We start from the raw sequence: 17,019 nt of genomic DNA on the forward strand, positions 1-17,019 counted from the left end.
CAGCTACTTCCTTCCCTCTCTTCCCTCATTTCACAACCTGTCCTCTTAAAAATGTCGCTTTTGGCCGTTTGCTCGTATGGCCGAAAGTGGACGTACAGTTATATGAAAATGAAAAAAAAAATGAAAATTTGGGATTTTTTTTTTTTTTCAACAACAGTAAGTTAAGGGTCCTCTGGTAGGTTAGGTGGGCAGGAAATTCTCATAAAGTTTCAAAACGTTATGAAAAACGTTAATTGAAAGTCTCCTCTTCTAACCTTACCGAGTAAGCCTGACGACTCAAACAGAAAACAGGACAGTACGTCACTTTTGTGAGTTAATTTCATTTCAAATTACGTCCACTTTTGGCCATAGTGCGTATACGAGCGAAAAGTGACGTTATTTTTAAGAGGACGGGTTGCATGTCATCCCATCATCTTCCTGTGAAGAGGAAGTTTGTGTTGTTGTTTTTCTGCAGTAATTGGCATCTTACAAGGAGCTCTGTATACCTACTTAAGCACTACTGTGGATCATTGCTGCTATTGGTTTACTGGTGTGTGTGGTCATTCATGTTCTGTGATTGTGTTTTGTGAAAAGTATGGTTAATTTATTGTGTAATATGTGTAACAAGTTTTATCTCTTCATATACGCCTCCATGTTTTCTTGGTGTTGATGCCTTCCAACCTCGTGAAAGTGGAACATAGTGGTAGTGGAGCAAGCTTGTCTGATATTAGACACTGAACTTAAGAATCCTGTGTGTGGATGGTGCAAGTGCATTGCACCTAACGATGCACTTGCAATGCACTATTTAAGTCAATTTAAATTATTTATTCCAGAAATATGTAGAAAAATGTTGAAATTCTGCTTGATTGTATTAAGGAGATAGAAAATGTATTTAAAGCAGATTACTTAAAAAATGAACAGAAGTACAGTACTTGCTATATTTTGTATTTAAATGTTATTATTAACTGATAAAATAGAATTGTCTGTAAATGGTACAGTATGAATATAATGTACTGTATTGCTAATCATTGTTATGTCAGTTCTTATAGCAGATTATTTGAAAGAATTGGTAGCTACTAGTCTGTTAAATAAGGGTGTACATGTTGAAGCCAAAACTTTTATCGTATAATATTTTTTTAATTTTGGTTTTTAATTTAGTGTCTATAAATAAGAGATGTACAAAAAATTTGTAAAAAGAAGAAAAAAATAATAATTTTACCAAGAATATTTTATTGATATTAGAGCCTCTGAATTCCAAATAGAGTACAGATATTTCAATACCTTAAAATAATTTTGCTCCGACCAGTGAATTTTACTATAGAAAAACTTTACATAGGAACGTTTGATGCACTTCCCGACCTGGGTAGATCTTAAAGGGGAAGATGCTGTGCCCGAGACTGTCCACCACGTTGTTGTAACCATTGATCCCAGAACGGATAGTAGCTGGAGCAATCTTCGTCGCCATCTGCAGACTGATGGCATGCATGTTAAGGATGGCGTACGACCTGGGAACAATACACCTGGTAAGCAAATAAAAGTGCAAGGCTAAGCTTTACAGTTAATATTTGAGAATGTGTCTTAGTTTTTTAAAGTACTGTAAGTGTAAGTGCTTCTAATGTTTTAATTTGTTATGCTTTTCAGTTTGGTTTCCAGAATTTTTCTTTAGCTTGTTCAGATATGTATTTAGATACCATTTTGCCAATTTTAATGGTTTGTAATATGCTGCTTCACATTATGAGCTATGAATATTTTTTGAGGTTCACTTAAGCTGGCTTGTACTGTACTTAAGCATTAGTACCGATCGGCACGACCAGTTGGCCTGGCCCCTGCCTTCAACTAACTTCCATACTCAGTTCTGTTGCTGTTGTTCTATTGGTGATTGCTACTTTAGTGCTCCGGTCCACCACTCAATTGCAGCGCTAATCTCATACCCTTCTAGCATTGAGATTACAGTACTGTCTCCACTCGATCATCCGGACTATATGGGAAGGACCCCCAGCCGGATTATCACATTTTTCGGATAATGGTACTTTTTCACCTACGAGTCCAAAAGTGACCATTTCCAACTATTTTTATACTACAAACAACATAATTTGAATTGCCTTGCCACATACAATTATTAAATATTCAACTAGAAACCTCAACTTACCTTGTTGGTGTTCGTCTTCTTGATTGATGCCACACATCTTGAAGTTAAAAATTCTTAACAATTTACGTAACCTATACTAACACAACACTAAAATTAACACTTAAAATTACTGTACAGTTCATTAAGCTAAGTTAGTTTTGACTGCCAGCTGCTGAAGCCTCACTGGTTGAGGGCATTTGGGTTGCCTGTGAGGCCTCACTTGTTGAAGGTGCTTGCTTGCACCTCACTTGTTGAAGCGCTTGCATGCCCTCACTTGTTGAAGGCGCTTGGCTTGCCTGTGACGCCTCACTTGTTAAAGGCGCTTGCTTGCGCCTCACTTGTTGAAAGCGCTTGGCTTGCCTGTGGCGCCTCACTTGTTGAAAGCGCTTGGCTTGCCTATAATGCCTCACTTGTTGAAGGAGCTTGGCTTGCCTGTGGCGCCTCACTTGTTGAAGGCACTTGGCTGCCTGTGACGCCTCACTGTTTGAACAACACGTAACTTGTCTTTAATTGCTAGGACAATCTTCTTCCTCTTAACACTTCCAGAACGATTGATGCTGCTACCAGACATATTCTTGGCCAAAAATGTTCAAAATTACTATGAAAATTAAGAAAGTTATTTAAAAAAATATTTCACTAATGGCGCAACACTGTGAGGCCGCACTGGTTGAGGCGTATAACTGTGACTTGTCTTTAATTGTTAGGACAACTTTCTTCCTCTTAACACCTCCAGAACGATTGATGCTGCTACCAGACATAGTCTTGGCCAAAAATGTTCAAAGTTACTATGAAAATAAAAAAGTTATTTAAAAAAATATTTCACTAATGGCGCAGCACTGTGTATAACACGAGGGACGGACGCACATGGGTTGACCAGTGTTGGACAGGTCCACTTGGGGCAGCCATAACGCGTTATGTAGGCCACCAGGAGGAAAAAATTCACAATATTTTTTAAGGAAACTTCAGCCTGTGCACAATGCTTTTAGGAAACTTATTTATTTGTTATTACATAATTACTAGTAGTTATTTTATTTGTTTTTGGCTATGATTAATTGTTCTAAAATTAATGGTAATTCCTGTACCCAGGTAGTCCCTCCTGACGCACCCCTCCCACCCTCCCAACACCACCCACCCACCCCACCCCCACCTACACCATGCGCCTCGAGTCTCGGGCAGACGGGATTAATACCGTATGGCCTGCCTCATGTTTTCATATACTGACAAAGGCACGATTATCTGGGGGACTGACCGGATAGTGTAATTCCTGTAGAAAACCTGCTTTAATCCGGTCCCTGTGGCTATTTTGGCCGGATATTGTGATAACTTTATCCGTTCACGATTTTGGCCGTATAAGGGCGTTTCTGGGGGGAGCCCCGTCGGCTCCCCGGAGCTATCCCAGGCTGATATGCTAATGTCAGACTTTGGCATCAGTCATGTGTATGGAGTTCTTAGGCCTACCGGGGACCACGGCCAGAACCGGGCCCCCTCAGAGAGGCAAGGGGAGCAATGGCCTATAGAAGCCCCCGTGTAGTTGGAAGCATTCTATGTCTGCCATCGACCGGAACAGGCACCCAGAAAGGTAAGCGCCCCAAAACAAACCCCTATTCTGGTTAAAATTGCTACCTAAAACCGAACTAGTGGATAGAACTCCCCAACCGAAAACAAGCAAACTAGTGTGACGTCACACACTGCCGCGCCGCTGTTTGCGCAGCTCCCCCCTCCCCGGGAGGGGGAAGGGGGAGCCCCAGACCCCCCGCGCCGGCTACCCACACCTCAGTTCTTGAGGCTGATGCTAGGGCGCGGGGATTTTGGCGGTCGAACAGGGTCCTGGCTGCTCGTTACCTTGTGAATGTCCCTGGGCCTCGTCGGGCCTGTGTTGCTTTGGGTCGGCGGTTGCAGCCAGTTGTCTCGGCTTCGAGTTGAGGGGTGAGCGACGACCGCCTCCCGGGTAAGTCCCTCTTTTTCTGTCTGTGGGTAGTTAGCTCCGGGGAGCCGACGGGGCTCCCCCCAGAAAACCAGCGTTGAATGTAATGAAACGCCATTTTCTGGGTGAGTCCCGGAGGCTCCCCGGCATCCCTCCCTCCCTCCGGTCGGCGGTTTTTCGCGTTTTTGACATCCAGCCTCAAGAACTGAGGTGTGGGTAGCCGGCGCGGGGGGTCTGGGGCTCCCCCTTCCCCCTCCCGGGGAGGGGGGAGCTGCGCAGACAGCGGCGCGGCAGTGTGTGACGTCACACTAGTTTGCTTGTTTTCGGTTGGGGAGTTCTATCCACTAGTTCGGTTTTAGGTAGCAATTTTAACCAGAATAGGGGTTTGTTTTGGGGCGCTTACCTTTCTGGGTGCCTGTTCCGGTCGATGGCAGACATAGAATGCTTCCAACTACACGGGGGCTTCTATAGGCCATTGCTCCCCTTGCCTCTCTGAGGGGGCCCGGTTCTGGCCGTGGTCCCCGGTAGGCCTAAGAACTCCATACACATGACTGATGCCAAAGTCTGACATTAGCATATCAGCCTGGGATAGCTCCGGGGAGCCTCCGGGACTCACCCAGAAAATGGCGTTTCATTACATTCAACGCTGGTTTTTTCGGATGTTCGAATCCCGGATAATCGCGGGGTTACAGTATTATGTAGTACTCACTCTCCCAATAATGCAATACTTGATAATATTTTCCAGTAGTTAATAATAGCTTGAATTTAACATTATGATCATGAATATATAGGATTATGAATACTGTATAGCATTATTGAATATCGAATCATGTCCAAACAAATTCCGTGACTGGTGTGATCCACTTGCACGGAGCAATTTCGGTGAGATAGCTTCAGTAGGGCCACTGGACATCTACCGGAAAGAGGCATTTCTTTACATTCATTGCTGTTTTGTTTTTTCTCCTTTCAGAGACATTAAGTGAGGCGGTGAAGCTGCTGAAAGGAGAGTACTGCATTAAGGCTATTGACACACACAAAATGGATCAAGCACTAATATTCTGCTGCACTAAGTTGGATTGTGACAATTTAGAGCGCTATTTTAATCAAATTGGTAGGTGTCTTGAATTTGTAAATCTTTAAATAGATTAAACCCCTACACTGTGTGCCTGTTACTTATACTAGTAACAACTCCATGGTGTGAAAAAAAAGTTCTTTAACCCTTAAAGTGCGCATCACTTCATATGAAGTGTAAATCGTTTTACCAGTCAACTGCGCTTCACTTCATATGAAGTTTATGGGTACCGCGCACGATTTGAATGGCCCGCGGTGTAGCTGGGGGTCCCATACGCTGCCCAGGGGCTCTAGTAAACAGCGGCCATTTTGAAAAAAATTCCCGCTCACGATCCGAAGGCATGGGAGGCCTCAGTTTAGCGAGAGTCACCATGGCGAGCGCACGGTCAAACGCCTCACGGGCACGCACCACTCAGTCCCTCACCCCAGAGCAAATAGCCCACGAATTATTCTCTGAAGGTGAAGAAAGTGTGTTTGACGATTCAGACAACGATGAGGATTATACACAGTTGTCGGGTGATAGTAGCAGCAGCAGTGAAAGTGAGAATGACCGCCATGCCATGGCGAGGCCTATACGCTCACCCATGCCTCCTCGCCCATTTTCTACCCCAATTCTACCACGACCTCACAGTTCCTGTGGATATTTTCTGTTTGAGGGTGACGAGTCAGAGGGAGGTGACTCCTTTTCTGGGTTTAGTGACTCAGATCAAAGTTTTATTGAGCCTGTGGCTGGTACCAGTGGTGTAACTGGGCGAGAAATTGTCGCGTGAGCAGCATCTCTCCCGGCCAAGCGCCACCGCATGGCACCACATGAGGGACCAAGACCCTCGTGTTCACGTGCATCCACCTCACGTGCATCCACCTCACGTGCACCCACCTCACGTGCACCCACCTCACGTGCATCCACCTCACGTGCACGTAGCCGCCGTGCTTCTCGCAGACGGTATTCAGCTCCTGGTCGCCGGTATGCATCGCTTCCTCGCCGTCTTTCCTCTGCATCTCGCAGGACGCCTGGTGTACTTGAGTGGAGTGATGGTGACGATTTTATTCCTAATATTCCTCACTTTGACGATAAAGATGTAGGGATTACAAACCTTTTCCCTAATCAAGGTGAGGACATGGCTGAGATGGAATATTTTACAGCATTCTATGATGAACCACTCATGGAATACATTGTACACCAAACGAACCTGCATGCTGCTTACCTGATTGAGAGGGAAATCACAGAATTTTCACGACTGCAGCGTTGGAAAAATACCACAGTGGCGGAAATGTATGTGTTTTTGGCACTCTGTTTGTTGATGAAGCACTGTCACAAACATGCAATAAATGACTATTGGAGCAAGGACAAGACAATACCAACACCTTTATTCAGGAAATATATGTCACGAGACAGGTTTCAGATACTCCTCAGGTGTCTACATTTTGGAAGTGTTCAGGACCGAACACCTGATGATAGACTGTGGCGAGTGAGGCACTACATGAACGATGTTATTGGAAAATTCAGAGATTTTTACGTACCAGCACAGAAGCTGGTGGTTGATGAATCTCTCATACTTTTCAAGGGACGTGTTCCATTCAAACAGTACATTCCCTCAAAACGAAACCGATTTGGCCTGAAATTTTTTGTTCTTTGTGATTGTGAGACAGGATACGTGTTACACATGATTCTGTACTCGGCTAGTGATGTAGACATTCCCGGTAACGACGAACATGGATTCTCGGGGAGTGTAGTGAAGACCATCATGGCTCCGTGGATGAACAAGGGACACATTTTATACACAGATAATTACTATACAAGTCCCTTGCTAGCTCGGTTCTTGCTAGAAAATAGAACCGGATTGGTTGGTACAGTAAAGCCACAACGAAGGGAAATGCCTGTGTTTGACAACGACATTGCAGTTGGTGAGTGTCAGAGAAGGAAAAGTGATAACATTCTGTCAGTTCGGTGGAAAGACAAAAGAGAGGTGAACTTGTTGACAACAATTCATGATGGAACAATGGTGAACAGTGGGAAAGTGAGCCACAAAACAAACGCACCACTGTATAAGCCAGACTGTGTTTTAGACTATAATATCAACATGCGGTTGATTGATAAATCAGACATGATGATTGGCACTGCAGAGTGTGTGCGGAAGACATGTAGGTGGACGAAAAAAGTGTTCTTCCATCTTGTGGACATGAGCATACTGAACTGTTTCAACATGTACCTTGTGAGAACTGGACGTAAGCCCACTTTCCGTGACTTTGTATTTGATGCTGCAATACAGTTATTAGGAAAGTTTGCAAAAGATGTCCCAGGTATTCAGCGGCCCATCATAAACCCACTGTTGCAGCATGCTGGTACTCCATGCCTCGCTCACACTGAAGGCTTCCTAGCACACAAACTTAAGTATTTGCCACCTGGTGTGAAGCGTGCAATAGCCCAACGTGATTGCTTGGTGTGTAAAACAACGACACGTAGAGACAAGAAACGGAAGCTTGTGCAAACATGGTGTGAAACGTGTGGTATCCCATTATGTGCTGTCGACTGCTTCAATGACTACCACAGTCTAGAAATCTTCTAAGTGTGCTTCAAAGTGTGTATAGCGTGTGCGAGTGTGTAAATATGTAAACATATAAGCAGATAGCGTGTGCGTGTGTGTAAATATATACAAATATAAGCAGAACATACAATATAATAGACTGTAATGACATATTATATTGCCGTAATTGAAAACATTTGTGTGCGCCTGTGTATACTCAAATATGCAACAATTATTGATACAAAATATGTTCAAACAGTATTTGAAACACAATTAGTGAAAAAAAATTAGATAAAATGTGCTTAGACATTGTAAATAAATAACGCAAAAATATATTTGTGGCAACTCTGGCTGTTTGAGGACCGCGCGCAACACCTCCCGGGCGTGTACTGCATGAGCGAACATGCAGATTGTGACGTCATCACCGAGCTTTTTGGCTCTATTGCAACAAAAGTAAGTACAATAGAATTTTTTTTTTATTTTTCCCGTGATCAGTGAACAGAACTTAACAGATTAGCAAAAAAAAAAAATTTTTTTTTTTTCAAAATGACATGCGCCTGTGCGGATGGCAGGATATTAGACCCCGAACATGTTAAGGGTTAATGTTAAAATAATCACTGAAATATAATAATTAACATTTAGTTTACTTTGGCTGTGGTCGAAAGAAGAAATATCTCGGGCACAATTTGGAGACATTGGTGGATGAGATTACCAGGCATAAAGGTTCCCTGGGTGACATGAGTTGCCAAAAATACATTTACATTATTTTAGTGTTACTGATTTTATTCACTGGTATTTTGCAGCTATATTATGCAACAGTGTTTAACTTAAGAAATTTCTATAATAAAACATGCAGAGTATAAATACACATTTGTATCACTAATATACACACACAGTATTATATTCTATGAACAATAAAATGTGCTGGTTTTTGCTATTATCGCATTGCATACACATTCTATGTACAGTATATTTACATACACTAATATGATCCACTAATCAGTTCTGGTAGGTTATCTTAGAGATGATTTCGGGGCTTTTTAGTGTCCACGCGGCCCGGTCCTCGACCAGGCCTCCACCCCCAGGAAGCAGCCCGTGATAGCTGACTAACACCCAGGTACCTATTTTACTGCTAGGTAACAGGGGCATAGGGTGAAAGAAACACTGCCCATTGTTTCTCGCCGGCGCCCGGGATTGAACCCGGGACCACGCGATCACAAGTCCAGTGTGCTGTCCGCTCGGCCGATCGGCTCCCTTTCCGGGCGTGGTAATCTAGTAACCAGTGATCCAAATTCAGCTTAGCCCTGCATATTTTACATGAAGTTGTAACAGCACGCATTGAACATAATACATTTTATTCATATTTTGAATGCTTTTACCATAGTTTTTCAAGGGCAATGATGCATTGGGCTGTTAGTATTATTTTATTATTTATGTACTGCAAACTACTACTGAATTATTGCTCAGAATGAATGTACGCAGAATGTACTATTGTACATCTAGTATTGGGACCCCTGTGCAAGAGAGATGGAACTTTCACAGATGACATCAATGACATGAGTGAAATTAACCTCTGGACTTTGAAGTAGCCATAGACAGTTCGTGCACTCTGTGCCAGGCCATGATTTCTGGAATTCCATATTCATCAAGAATGGTATCACATTATGACCTCTTGTGGTATTCAAAAGAACACCATAACAGGTCATAATGATAAACACTTCCAAAGGATACCTAATCAACCAGGTTGTGATTTGTATGTCAGGCTGCAAGCAGCTGCATCTAACAGTTTGGTTGATCAGACCACCAACCAAGAGTCCTGTTCGGAGACCAAGCCCGCAAGGACTTTAATCCTGGGAACCAACACACGGTAGCCGTAAGGCAAGATACATGGGTATCTTGCACATACCCATGTATAATAAATACAAATACACATGTATTTGTTACTAATATGCACACTATTATATTCTTTGAACACTAATATGTATTATTTGTACAGTTATTACAATGTATATACACATTATGTGTGTATACCTACATTTTAATGCAATATTATGAACCACTAAGCAGTTCCAGTGGATGATATTCTTTTAATGTAGATACAACCACAGCATAGTCCCACATGCTCATTTGCTGCTGGCACATGACGAAGCAAAGTGCCACCTGATGCACTACAGCACTAGCCAAAACAGTGCTCTTATGAGAAACCTGGTCAATAAATCCTGAATATGAATAATTTTTCACATGTTCTTTTTCTAAAGGAGCATGAGGTCCCATTACTGATGCATAGGTGCACTAACCTGTGGCTGTGTCTCTTACTGTAAATGTCATAGCCAGCATTGGATTCACTGATATCTGAACCTTGTACAAAGTCTTTAACACTGTCAGGATCATCTATATAACACGATCATTGTTAAATTAAGTTATTTCGATGTTATTAAGTGATGCTGTAGGCACAAGCTTCATGGTGGTGTTGTGAACTACCACTGTAAGCACCATTCATGGTCTCTTTCACTACTGAGCCCCTCACAGCCAGGAGTGCCCATGATTTTTCCCCAAGATGGCATCTGGTTACTTGTGGTGTGAGGAAGCAGATGCAAGCCCCTCTACCAGCTGGAGTTTAAAATCTTAGGCTATACATAAAATTGGTCCTTGTTGATGTATACTGCTGATGAAATGACCTTGGTTAATTAGTGAGGTTAAATATTCCTCATAATACATAGTCTCATGAAATATAGTATAATTAAAATTGAGCCTATGGAGCCCATAGAGTGGTATGAGATTAGTGCTTCATTTAATTAAAATACTGTAGTTGATTTATAGGAACATTTGTCATCCTTTATCATTGTGCTAAACTAAACCCTGACTGCCCCAAAACTTTTAACAGGAGGAGGGGCCAATAACAGAGGCAATCCATATTCGTGTGTGTGTCTCCATGGTGACCGCAAGCCTAATGAACGCAAAGCGAATCTCCAAAAATTTAAGGATGGTGGAGTGAAGTTCCTTATATGCACTGATGTAGCTGCTCGAGGAATTGGTAAGTTCTTTTCGTTGCATGCATTGGTTTTCTCTTGGGGAAATTCTCTATATTTTAAAAGATGCTTGAGGATATGAGGATATTGTTAAAACATCCAAATGTTTGCTGCAGATGTTGGAGGACTGCCATTTATAGTCAATGTGACACTGCCAGATGAGAAGAGCAACTATGTTCATCGTATTGGGCGTGTGGGTAGAGCAGAGAGAATGGGTCTAGCTATCTCCCTTGTTGCTGCTGTGCCAGAGAAGATTAGAGTTTTAAACCAATATTTGCATTCTTTATTAACTGGTAATAGCCCCTGACTTGACATTATTTTACATTGGCTTTCGCTGTCCTTATTTTCACTATTGTAAAGATGAATTCCTTAAACCTAAGTAACCTGTGTAAAGTCTCACATGTAGACTTTTGTTGTAGCTTGGTTAATATTTAAAGAGGAAAGAATGATAATGTAATTTATGGTATGTTGCAGCTTTTTGCAACATTGAATACTTTTCCATTGGATACTCTCTTATGTGCACACTCCAAAAAACTCCTTCATATGTGACAGTTGTATGAAAGGAACAGGAAAATCTGAAGTCTTCTTACAATAGTGTCAGTCTAGAAATGACCTAAGTTTAATTGCAGGATGAGAGCTATGCTCATGGTGTCCAGTCATCCTAGTACTTTGAAGCTCTGAAACTACTGATGGTTTTGGCATCCACCACCACCTAACATGTTCCAACCCTCTACCACAGTTTGCAAAAGAGAACTTCTAATATTTTTTCCATCACCTTTGTTTTCTTAGCTTAAGTCTGTGAGCTCGTGTTCTTGAAGTTGTATGGCAGGTTTCAAGAATTCCTCTGTCAATTTTATTGATTCCTGTTACAATTTTGTAGGTAGTGACCATATCACCTCTTTTCTGTCTTCTAGCTTTGGTATATTTAACCTATACCCTGATGTAAATCAATGGGCCACAGAAAATATGGTATTTAATGAAGATAAGTTCCAACTTTTTCGCTATGGAAAATAAAAAATATCAAAACGGAAACCATGTACAAAATGCAGTCAAATCATACCATAGAACATAAAAGGAATATAAAGAATTGGGGAGTAATCATGTCAGAAGATCTTACTTATAAAGAACACAATAAAGTAGCAGTCACAATTGCAAGAAAAATGACAGAACCTTTCAAACAAGAGATGCTGTACCAATGATGATACTTTTCTAGGTGCTAGTGCTTTCTAGAGTGGAATACTGCTGCACAATAACAGCCCCGTTTAAAGCTGGAAAATTGCTGACCTGGAGAGCATGCAGAGATCCTTTACTGCCAGAATTCTCTCGCTAAACCATCTAAATTACAGAGACTGACTAAAAATGCCTAAATCTGTATTCTCTAGGGCACAGGCAGAAAAGATACATACTAATTTATACATGGAAAATATTAGAGCTGATTCCAGATCTGCACACAGAAATATCACACGAGACCAGAAGGCATGGCTGGATGTGCAGAATACCCCCATTGAAAAGCAGATGTGCAATAAGTATTCTGAGAGAGAATTCTATCAACATCAGAGGCCCGAGACTGTTCAACACTCTTCCACTACACATAAGGGGTTTAATGGGCCTACCCCTCGCAGTGTTCAAGAAAGAACTAGATAAACACCCCCAAAGGATCCTTGATCAACCAGGCTTTGATTCGTATGTCAGGCTGCGAGCAGCCGTATCCAACAGCTGGGACACGGACTGGTTGACCAGTCCAGCAACCAGGAGGCCTGGTTGGGGACCGGGCCACGGGGAACCTTGAACCCCAGTAGCCAATTAATTGGTAGCTTCTCCTAGTAGTTCTTGGTTCTCAGTTCTGGAAGCCATTTAGCTGCATGTCTTTACATTTTTTCCAGTTAATTGCTGTACTTTTCAAGATGAGCTCAATGCTACTGCATAATTCAATTTGGTCTCCCGAAGGTCGTGAACAAGTTCTTTAATATTTGTCATGCATGTATTTATAAGTGAATCTGAAATTGGAAATTGCAGAACATGCTCCTCACACAATGTTCTTTGTGATCCTGTTGTCTTATAACCATTCCCTAATCAGACTTCGGAAGAACATCCTTGAAATAACACGTTCCTTGACATTCCTGATAAGTCTTTCACGAGGTTCAGTATTAAAGGCCAAGGGATAAATTTAATAATAGAGTATCAATTTTGTATATTCTTCTCTTGTTTCAGGTGTGGTACCATGGAGAGTGGTGTTCAACTCGTGGGCGTAACTGTTTTAACACGCGGTTGACAACGGAAGGTGGTTGTTGCGTTTGGTACAACGAACCACAGGTTAGTCCTCAAGAGATTTTTTTGTCGTATTTATCTTTCACATTTGATATATATAGAACATCATTGCCTACTTAAAGATTTGAAAGGCTCTAGTCTAAAACTGATACAGTATTAAAAAAAATATTAGAGCCTAAAAGTGATAAATTCTGATTAGGAAGTAAAGTACTTGTATGTCTCTTGCGCTTTCCCTTAGTGATGCAAGTGCACCAGGTGATTAACAGCTTTTGTAATTTGAATGTGTTTTTTCCTCCTATTTTGAATCTCTTCTTTTTTTTCTTCTTTTTTCCTCACTTTAACTCCCAGTGTATGTGTCCCCCTATTCCTAAAATATGTATTAACAGTAAATAACTTCTTCATGGCACAAATTCTTCAATCTACATACTTCTGCAGCACCAATAATGCCAATTACATTATCTCAGAGGCCTCTTTACTGTATTTCAAATCACTCCTTACAGATATTCTGTAGCTTCTGGGTGTCATACTGATCTTATTCTTCAAGCTATCTGAATAAACTTTGGCTTCTCTCTCTGCAGTGTAAACGGCACCCTTTACCCTTTCAAACATAAATTTAGTTACATGTGCCTAGGACGCAAAATTACTGTAGGTATGAATCGGTAATAAAATGCCATATTTTAGATTTAGGAACCATTTATTGCTTTGAAATTGAAATAAGTTTACTGAGGTAAAATACACACAAAGGGATGAGGTAGCTCAAGCTATTCTCACCCCGTTCAGTACATCGTGTTAATACATACATACACACATCACAAGCAATAAACGTATTACCGAACATTCTGAGAGATAAACATATACATTTCCTCCTCTACATAAGTAATTTATTGCTTTAGAAAAGCCAGAATAAAGAATTAATGATTGGAAGAAATTGGCAAGATTAGGCAGTGTTTGTTCATATGAGTATAGTAGGGTAGTGACAGATGTATACAATGGAAAAATACCAGTATAATATTACGTTTCAAGAGCCTCGGTCCATCACTACATTGAGAATCACATTTTACACTGAAGTGCATTCAAAATATTTTGTTTATAATGTGAATTAAATGTTAGGCTGTGACTGACACCCTTGTTATTTCACTAGTAATCTTTTTCTTATCTGAACCACTAGTACCTAGCTGATATTGAAGAGCACTTGGGAGTGACCATCCAGCAGGTCGATCAAGAAATGAAAGTTCCAGTTGATGAATTTGATGGCAAAGTGATTTATGGTGAAAAGAGAGCCAATGTTGGTAAGTTTTCTTAATAGTGTTTAAAATTTATGTGCAGTACACTATTTGTTCTTATTCTGTATGGAGAATGTTGTCACGACACACTATACTCCCAGTTGTTCCATGTTCTTTTCTGCATGCACTTTTGTAGCTCTTGCTGCTCGTTTTTCACACTGATGTGCTTACTGTCACAGTGCTCAACCATTCCTGTCATTGGTGTTTGTTATTACAAGCATGCTTTTAATTACTGTGGCTACAGAAGTGACACAATTTTGTGCCAAAGTTTAAAGTGCTCAAGTTATTAATGCTTGAAAATGCCTTCTTGTGATGAGGTTCTACATGATGCTGCTCCCTGGGTGTTAGTTCTTTAGTAGAACAAGGGATGAAATTAGCAAATAAATGATTATGCATTTCTATCTTTATTGGAACTAAAGGTTTATTCAAGGGTAAACATCACTAAAGCAGTACAGCTACATGCTATTTATTTGGAAGGAAAATATGTACCTATATTTAAGTATTATTGCTACACATATTAACTGTAAAACAGAACCAGGCCTTTTTTATAAATTTATTAAGAGCAAGCTGCATTTAAAAGATTAAATCCAGAGATTGAAAATAGGGAACAAATACAGAGGGAATGAAAAAAAAAGTATGAAACATTAAATGAACAGTTCCAATATGTGTGTACTCGCCTAGTTGTGCTTGTGGGGGGGTTGAGCTCTGGCTCTTTGGTCCCGCCTCTTAACTGTCAGTCAACTGGTGTACAGATTCCTGAGCCTACTGGGCTCTATCATATCTACATTTGAACCTGTGTATGGAGTCTGCCTCCACCACATCACTGCCTAATGCATTACATCTGTTAACTACTGAGGCATGGTGATCGCACCTCAGTTTACCAGTGTCTCCTGCCTAGTAACTATCGTGCCTGAATTCTTTATAAAGCATTACATTTGTTTTGGGATTTTTGGCTATTTGAACATAAAATTTGTTATTATATATCTTGCCATGAGTCCCAAGAAAGCCAGTGGTAAGGTTCAAGCCAAGAAAACACATGTGAGAATGACCATAGAGGAAAAACAAGAGAGCATTCATAAACGTCAAAACGGTGCACAGGTTGTTGAACTAGCTAGGCAGTACAACAAATCTATGTCAACAATATGCACTGTACTTGCTAAGAAAAAGGACATTATGAGCGTTAAAGTGGCACAAGGCATATCAACAATCCCGAAACAAAGAACACAAACACTTGAGGATGTTGAAAAGTTTTTATTAATTTGGATACACAACAAAGAGTTAGCAGGTGATAGCATTTCAGAGGCCATCATTTGTGAGAAACCAAGGCATTTGCATGAAGACCTTTTAAAGAAAACCCCTGGAACGAGGGGGAAAAAGATGAATCAAGTTTGAAAATGTGAAAAGTTTGTGTGACAATAGAGCCTCGTGGAAAACTTTTGCTGTGGTCATTACCTGGTGGAATGCACCCAGGATGGAGTATCAGGGCTATACATCTTTTAAATCATAAAAGTAATAAACATTTCCCATCAACCTTACAAACCATATTAACCTATTTTCATGTATTTCCCCTATGTGCATTTTAACAAAGTTACTAAATTGCCTTTATCATTCTGTAAAATTTCAATTACAGTATACTGTATATAATTTTGTTAGTATAAATGGACTGAATATTCTGAAATCACTATTAATTTTACTATTTCAGATTCAAAGGTGGTCTGGACACCCAATTTGGTCAGACAGGTGAAGAGAGCATTTAGGATAGTTCGAAGAGATGAAGATGGTCAAATTGTGTTTGCAGAGGCAAACGCCCCCCTTTGCTCCTGACATTATGTTCAGCCTATTGACCCCTGCACACCTAACACAAGGTAGGTTGAAAACTCCTCTTTCATGTCATTGGTTCATTAGCCAGAAACTTAGGGCCCATGCAGGAATATCCCTAAAAAAAAAAAAGTGGCCCCAACAATGCATCCTCCAAGTCTGGAGGATGAGCAGGAGCATTGTCGAGAAGCAGGCCCTTTAGTGTCAAACTTTTCTCTTGCAGATATTTTTTGATGGCAGGGCAAACCACTCTACATCACAGTTTTTCTGCACGTTATATATTTTTTAAAACTCTTGGATTTTCGGAATGATATACGAGCAAGGGTTTAATTTTCAAATCGCCACACAGAACAAGAGTTAGCCTATCCTGACACAAGTTAGCCCAAGTTAGCTTGTGTCCGGGCAGTGACGTCTCCTCTTGGGTAATGTATGTCCTCTTCGGCAATTTTTTCCAGAATAGCCATGTCTCCTTACAATTAAACACTTGTTGTGGAATATATCCATCAATACAGTATCTACAAAATCTTTAAAATCACGAACAAATCTTTCAGCCCCTACTTTGTCTGAGCTGGCACCCTCACCATGCCTCACAACACTATGAATACCACGTCTTTTTTCAAAATTTCTCAAACCATCCCCTACTCACCTTAAACTCTTTCGTATCTGCAAAACTCGTTCTAGGGGTTTTCTTTATAAGATCTTGCATGAAGATTTCATTGTTGACCAAGCCACACACTGGAAATTGAATAGACTACGACATTTCGATCCGTCCTGGACCATTATAAAGTCGATTTTGATGAGATGAGGGAAGCAAGAGCATTAAGTAGGCAAGAGAGAGAGGTGAGGAGATGGCAAGTATGTACATATGTACATGAATAAAACATGTACATACTTATACATAACGTGTGTAAATAGTGTAATAAACACAATAACAGAATTTTGGGAGGAGGAATGTTGGCGAGTAATGTGTTGGAGGAGGGAGGGAGGGAGGACT

General features: G+C 40.9%; 2 protein-coding genes across 7 annotated transcripts in view; one reads left to right on the forward strand and one right to left on the reverse strand.

The window, feature by feature from the left end:
* Positions 1-17,019, reverse strand: part of LOC138357999 (uncharacterized) — a 381,281-nt gene that overhangs the window by 332,394 nt on the left and 31,868 nt on the right. The window lies entirely within an intron of this gene.
* Positions 1-17,019, forward strand: part of LOC138349714 (ATP-dependent RNA helicase Ddx1-like) — a 28,120-nt gene that overhangs the window by 2,977 nt on the left and 8,124 nt on the right. For 3 of the 5 annotated variants that reach the window (XM_069315404.1, XM_069315403.1, XM_069315405.1), the window contains exons 5-8: positions 1,316-1,502; positions 5,002-5,142; positions 10,512-10,661; positions 10,773-11,186. In XM_069315404.1, the coding sequence (XP_069171505.1) occupies positions 1,316-1,502; positions 5,002-5,142; positions 10,512-10,661; positions 10,773-10,963 (669 nt within the window). In that variant the 3' untranslated portion in view covers positions 10,964-11,186. Of the gene's footprint in view, positions 1-1,315; positions 1,503-5,001; positions 5,143-5,180; positions 8,081-10,511; positions 10,662-10,772; positions 11,187-12,867; positions 12,970-14,092; positions 14,214-15,909; positions 16,073-17,019 lie in introns of those variants that run through there. The other 2 variants (XR_011225195.1, XR_011225194.1) reach the window with 2 other exon arrangements.

The sequence above is a fragment of the Procambarus clarkii genome, chromosome 81 (assembly GCF_040958095.1).
Source record: "Procambarus clarkii isolate CNS0578487 chromosome 81, FALCON_Pclarkii_2.0, whole genome shotgun sequence".
Taxonomy (NCBI): domain Eukaryota; kingdom Metazoa; phylum Arthropoda; class Malacostraca; order Decapoda; family Cambaridae; genus Procambarus; species Procambarus clarkii.